Raw genomic sequence first — 6,330 nt, 5'->3', positions numbered from 1 at the left:
TTTCATGAAAAACAAATCATTAAAAATCTGAACTGAATTTAAAATTTTCAATATTACTGAAAAATAATACCACAAATATGCTAATATTAAATTTTATTAGACATAAATATTGATTTTAATGCATGCATTACTTTCATGTAATGTAATATGGGAATACAGAACTAGTATATTGTCAATTTGTTTTATCTGGCTTTAATTTCATAAATATTAAAATATACTCTACTGTTATTAATTCAAAAAATGATTTATAGTGTCATAGTTAATTAATTATTAAATACTTATTTCTTCGGATTTTATAATACATACACATTTTTATCTCAAAATTATTTATTATAATCTCTAATTAGATTATAAATAATAATGTTATACTGAAATAAAAAAAATCATGAGGAAAGAAAATATTTTTTTAAGTATATGGATGAACATTTTTAATTTCAATTATTCTAGTTCTTTACATTATTACTGAAATTTGTAGTACTGTTTGAAAACGCATAACATATGTTAATAATTTACTAAATGAGTATATTAAATTATAATTAAGTATTAAATTGTTAAATTAATCATAAACAAGTAATATTATTTATTCGTGTACCTTAGAGTAATTTAAATATTATTTAAAGAAAGATTCCTATAATAATTAAATGATTTACAAAATGTAGTACAAATATTTATTTAATATATTATAATTCTAGAGTTAAGTTCTCCGTTCTATTGAGGTCTTGGAATGCATATGTTCTGCAAATGAGATATAACTTAAAATATTACAAACTATATTATTTTTGGAAGGGTGTTCAACTAACATCACTATTTTATTGAAAATCTTGCCAGATCCGATACATTTTGCAAGTAAAAGTAGAACATTGTAAAATAAATTATTTTATTAAACATGCTTAGTTTGTAGAACGTTGGTGTTGCATATCATACTTGTACATTTATCATTGAGATTTTATTGAAATAATGACATATGTCAAGTATTTTTTGAAAGATAATAGATTTTACGAGATATTTTATTTGTAAAATATAAATGGACTACAAGAATTTCAAAATAATGGGAACTCGGTAGAATTTGGCTATATTCTATTAACGGTTTTTCTGTGGTGTGCGCTAATTTTCATGAGTATGATGCATTTTTATTGGTCCTCGAATCATAAATATGGATGGCCCCCCTGCATTTGCACCAAATACCCCAATAAAAACCCACCAAACTCATCAAAGTTATTGTTTATTGTGTGCCCTTCATTAGAAAGACCCATCTATTAATTGTAACCTACTTCTACAATTATAATCATCTCAAAAATTAAATCCTAACCTAACATATCATTAATGTCAACTAGTTCAAAAAATCTCACAAATTAAATCTCAAACTAACATATAATTAATGCCAACCGAGCCCATAACTACCAAAACACTATCTAAGTATATTATAAAAGCCAGGATGGTCCTGGTCCTTTGTACACACAACTGCATTTACAAAGAAACTAAAATGACCAAATTTCTTTCATTATTTCTTCTCACATTATTGGTAAATAGTATTTATTTCCCAAATGCCCATTCCGCTAACAAGAACGAAGGTTATTATTTAATTCTTTCATCATAACGTCTGTAAAATGTATCATATTATGTGCAGAAAACTAATATATATATATATATATATATATATATATATATATATATATATATATATATCTGTGTGTGTGTCATCATTTTTATAAATAATCAAATGACATTTTCGATATACAGGTGACGGCCTAAGCAAGTTGAGAGAGAATCCGCAGAACATAAAATCTGTTGCGATATGTTTCAATACAATAGTGTTAAACCCACCTTGCATAGATGCTATATGTATCGGCCGGTGTACAATCCAACACCTTCAACACTATCTCGACTCTTTCTGTCTGAACGCGCACACATGTAAATGTAAATATCGATGCTAGTGCAATGAGTCTGTATCCGCAAATTCTACTAAGATCAATTTTTATTTGGGATAGACTATTCTTTTATTCTTGGGTATTATTAGTATCTAAAATAACTTATATAAATGAATACACACAAACTCATAAATAATTATTACTTTGTAAATGATATCTGCAACTCATTTTCCTAGTCTGTAACAAATAAAAGGACTTATGTATGCATAAAGAAACAGACCCCTGTATATTAAAGAGCTAAATAATTATGTATGCATAAAGAAACAGACCCCTGCACGCATAAATAATTATTACTTTGTAAACTAGCCTATCTACCGTAGATCAGCCATTTAAATCCAATGGCTACTATAATTAGAAGATTTAATAAATTTATATTAACAATTAGTAAAGGGCATAATCGGGCATCAATAATAAAAGATCTTTTGGGCAAGTATTGATTTATGACCATATATTAATTAACATAAATAACAAGATATGTAATCTTGATTTCCTTTTTTATATACTCCGTATCTTAATCAATCAACCATTGCATTTAATTCTTTCAAAAAATAACCCAAAGCATTTAATGTAGATTAATTTGAATTTCAAATTTCAAATTTTCAAAAAATTTACCATTAAGAAAGTATTTAGTATTTAATGTACCTTATTTTCTATCAAAGATTCTTTTAAATGTTGTATAAATATTTTGTTTTCTAATTAAGATTCTTTAAAATATTTATAAATATTTAGTTACAAAATTATATTGCAAGATCTATTGTAGCACACAATCAATTAAGATTCTTTAAAATATTCATTTATATATTTTTCATATTAGGAGTTCTATTAAGTGCTCTTTAAATATAAACTAAGTTAGTATTTAATTTCAATAATAAAATTTTGAAGAAAAATAATAAAATTTTGAGATTCTTTACAAGAATTACATAGATATAGTTCCGGTATTAATATTTTTAAGATTACTTATAACGGTTTTTTTTGTCAATTTTATAAATAATATTTAACCAATTCTACCATATATCATTCTACATATTTAAGCGAACTTGTTAAAAAATCTCAAAATTTCATATTTATAGAATCCATATCAGAATATTGAATACTTTGCAAACTAATAACCCAATTATATTTAATAATATATAACAGAGTCTATAATTAAATGTTACTTTTCCAATTGAGAGAAAATAATAAAATGTAAAATTTCCTTAAGAATCTTTAAATGTACATCTATTAGAATCTCAACATTTTTTTTTTGAAGTAATGAACCTCAACATATTATATTATGTAATAATATAACTAAATATGTAATAAATAATTTAAGAATTTTTGTACAAAATAAATGATGCTATTGAAAGAAAAGCAAACAAAAGTATGATGTTTATTGAAAAAAACTTAAAATTTTAAATATTTTATTTCTTAAAATTTATTTCAACAAAGTACAAATTTGAAAAAATATATCAACACAATGAAAATATGTGGTAGAATTATATGAAATTTATAAAATATACTTAAGGGAAACTAGTATTGCTTTAAAATTATATTTATTAAAGTATCTAAAAATCTCACCTAATTTTATTTGTTTACATGTATAATTTATTTTAAGTAATCAATATATTTTAATGACAAAATCTAATAAAATCTAATATTATTTTAAATAATCAATATATTTTAATGACAAATATTTTATAATCTAATATATTATTAAAATTCAATTATTAAAAAAAATATGACAGCAATGAGTAGATTCTTTTAAAAGAATATAATTGTAGTAAACTAAGTTATTTAAATATATTGGTTGAAAAGAATTAAAATAAATAAACAATCAGATATTCGTCTCTCCAATGAGTGAGAGTTTCTCTGTCTTGTTCTAGTAACAAGTTTTTTCTTCATCTCAAGTTTTGTCTTTCATTTTTACACTAAACATGGAACATTCGAAACAAACGTTGGAGGAATTATATGCAAAACTGTCAATAGAAGACGAGGAGGAAGGAGGAATTGTTATCGCTCCGCAGGAGATTGTGAAAAAGAAGGATGCATTTGTTTTGGTGGGACGTTTCCTGACAGAGAAGAAAATTAACTTTGTGGCAATGCAGAATATGTTAGCAGATTTATGGCGTCCGAAGGAGGGTGTTGAAATCCATGACATAGGAGGAATGAGGTATACTTTTGCTTTTTATCATCCAATGGATCTACAGAAGGTAATTGATGGAGGTCCGTGGTCGTTTGAACAAAGTTTATTACTTGTTAATGAGGTGAAAGAGAATGGTGATCCAAGGGAAACAAAGTTAGATGATACAGAAATCTGGGTACAAGTGTATGATCTGCCAACCGGATTCATTTCGGAAAATATACTCTGTAGCATTGGTAATTATATTGGTGTCTACGTAAAGTCTGATCCTGCTAATTATGATGGCCTGTGGAAAGTACATGTTCGTATTCGGGTTAAAATGAACGTCAATAAACCAATAAAGCGAAGGATGAAAATCAAGAAATCGGGAGGGGATTGGAGCTGGGTTAACTTCAAATACGAGAGACTATCAACGTTCTGTTTTGTTTGTGGAATACTGGGACATGGTGAAAGAGATTGTAATGTGGTATATGCTAATGCAGGGAAAGTAGTAGAGAAAGCATACGGGACATGGCTAAGGGCGCCAGGCAGGGGGACAAAGAACAACGCCGGTTCTAGGTGGCTGAGGAATGGTGGCAGTGGGGAATCACAGTGGGCGGGAAAAAACAGTCAAACGCAATCCTCGGAAGAGAGCAGAAGTAAGGAGGATATTCAGGCGAGATTTGAGGAGGTAGATGGGAGGATAAGTGAAATTCAAAATTAGGGGGGAAGAATAACAGTACTGGAGAAAAATAAGGGAGTGGATAACGTTTCTGTTGAACAATCAAGGGTGATGGAAATCGAAAATGAGATAAATCAGGGAGATAATATTGTGTTCGATACGAAGAGACGTAGAGTTGAAAATAGTGGACCAATGACTGATGGGCCGAAGAGTATGACAACAGATGGGCCAATGAATTCAAATGATATAGTAAACGATCCAAAAAACGTGCAGCTGGCGGGTTCTGGTCTCCAGGCCCGCCAAGGATTATGAGTCTAATAGGATGGAACTGTCGTGGGCTGGCCACCTTACGCGCAGTTGAATTTTTTAAGGAGTTAGTCCAACAATGGATACAGGAGCGCCTTGACAGAGGGCTAGCAAATCAACAATGGCAAAACATGTTTCCAGATGCGAAAATAAGAGTATGGGATGTGTCCTCGTCGGATCATCTCCCATTGGTGCTAGAATTGAATAGACAAGTGCACGTTCAAAAAGGTAGGCGCTTTAAATTTGAGAATATCTGGATAAAGGAGGATGATTGTTACAATTTAATAAATGAAAGTTGGAATATGCATGAGGGAATGGAGATAATGGAGAAAATTAAGTATTGCACGCTAAAGTTACAGGAGTGGGGTGGAGGGAGACTGAAAGAATTGGGGATGCAGATTAAGCAAAGCAAAGGAATGCTGAGAAGACTAAGATCGAGGAGGGATTTTTATGGAGTTCAGCAATATAATGAAGAAAGAGATAAATATCTTCGATTATTGGAGAAACGTGAGATATTTTGGAGTCAAAGAGCGAAACAGTTCTGGCTCAAGAATGGTGACCAAAACTCTAGATTTTTTCACAGCTTCGCCAATGGTCGTAGAAAGCAAAATCAACTCAAGGGGTTGCGGAACGCAAATGGGGAATGGACAGATGATGATAAGGAGATGCAGAACATTGTGGTTAACTACTTCGAAGACTTGTTTAAAGCTACTACGAGTACAGAAAGTTTAACTGAAAGAGAGGTTGTTAATCATGTTACCGAGGAACAGAATGAGATGTTGATACAACCTATTCTGAAAGAGGAAGTGAAAGCAGCTATTTTTTCAATGCATCCAGAAAAATCTCCCGGTGAAGATGGTCTGAATCCTGCTTTTTATCAAACGTATTGGAATATAGTTGGTGATGATGTCTATAAGTTTTGTGGAAATTTTTTTGAAACAGGAGTGATGCAGAACGAAGTAAACCGGACTGTGGTATGCCTTATTCCAAAGATAAAAAATCCACAAGGTGTGATGGATTTACGTCCGATTTCTCTGTGCAACGTTTTGGTTCGAACTTTGTCGAAAGTTTTGGCAAATAGGCTCAAGAGATGTCTGCCTACATTGATTTCAATAAATCAAAGTGCGTTTGTTGAAGGAAGATTATTGTCTGATAATGCTTTGGTGGCCTTTGAAATTAATCATTATATTCGACGTAAAACTCAAGGCAAGTATGGCTATCCAGGATTAAAAATCGATATTTCAAAAGCCTATGATCGACTTGAATGGAACTTCCTTGAGGGTATGCTGGGCAAGTATGGATTTCATCAAATGTGG

General features: G+C 30.1%; 1 protein-coding gene across 1 annotated transcript; it reads left to right on the top strand.

Moving 5' to 3' along the window:
- The first annotated feature begins 3,841 nt into the window (after window positions 1-3,841).
- On the top strand, window positions 3,842-4,750 carry LOC108201245 (uncharacterized). Its single transcript, XM_017369537.1, has one exon. It carries the CDS (start codon window positions 3,842-3,844, stop codon window positions 4,748-4,750), a length of 909 nt encoding a protein of 302 aa, XP_017225026.1.
- Window positions 4,751-6,330: the final 1,580 nt, after the last annotated feature.

The sequence above is a fragment of the Daucus carota genome, chromosome 9 (genome assembly GCF_001625215.2).
Source record: "Daucus carota subsp. sativus chromosome 9, DH1 v3.0, whole genome shotgun sequence".
Classification (NCBI taxonomy): domain Eukaryota; kingdom Viridiplantae; phylum Streptophyta; class Magnoliopsida; order Apiales; family Apiaceae; genus Daucus; species Daucus carota.
Note: the sequence above shows the minus strand (reverse complement) of the source record. Positions and strands in the feature narration are given on the sequence as shown.

Bases quoted from the DNA above. Each gene is read 5' to 3' on its own strand.
- LOC108201245 (XM_017369537.1), top strand. From the start codon at position 3,842: ATGGAACATTCGAAACAAACGTTGGAGGAATTATATGCAAAACTGTCA.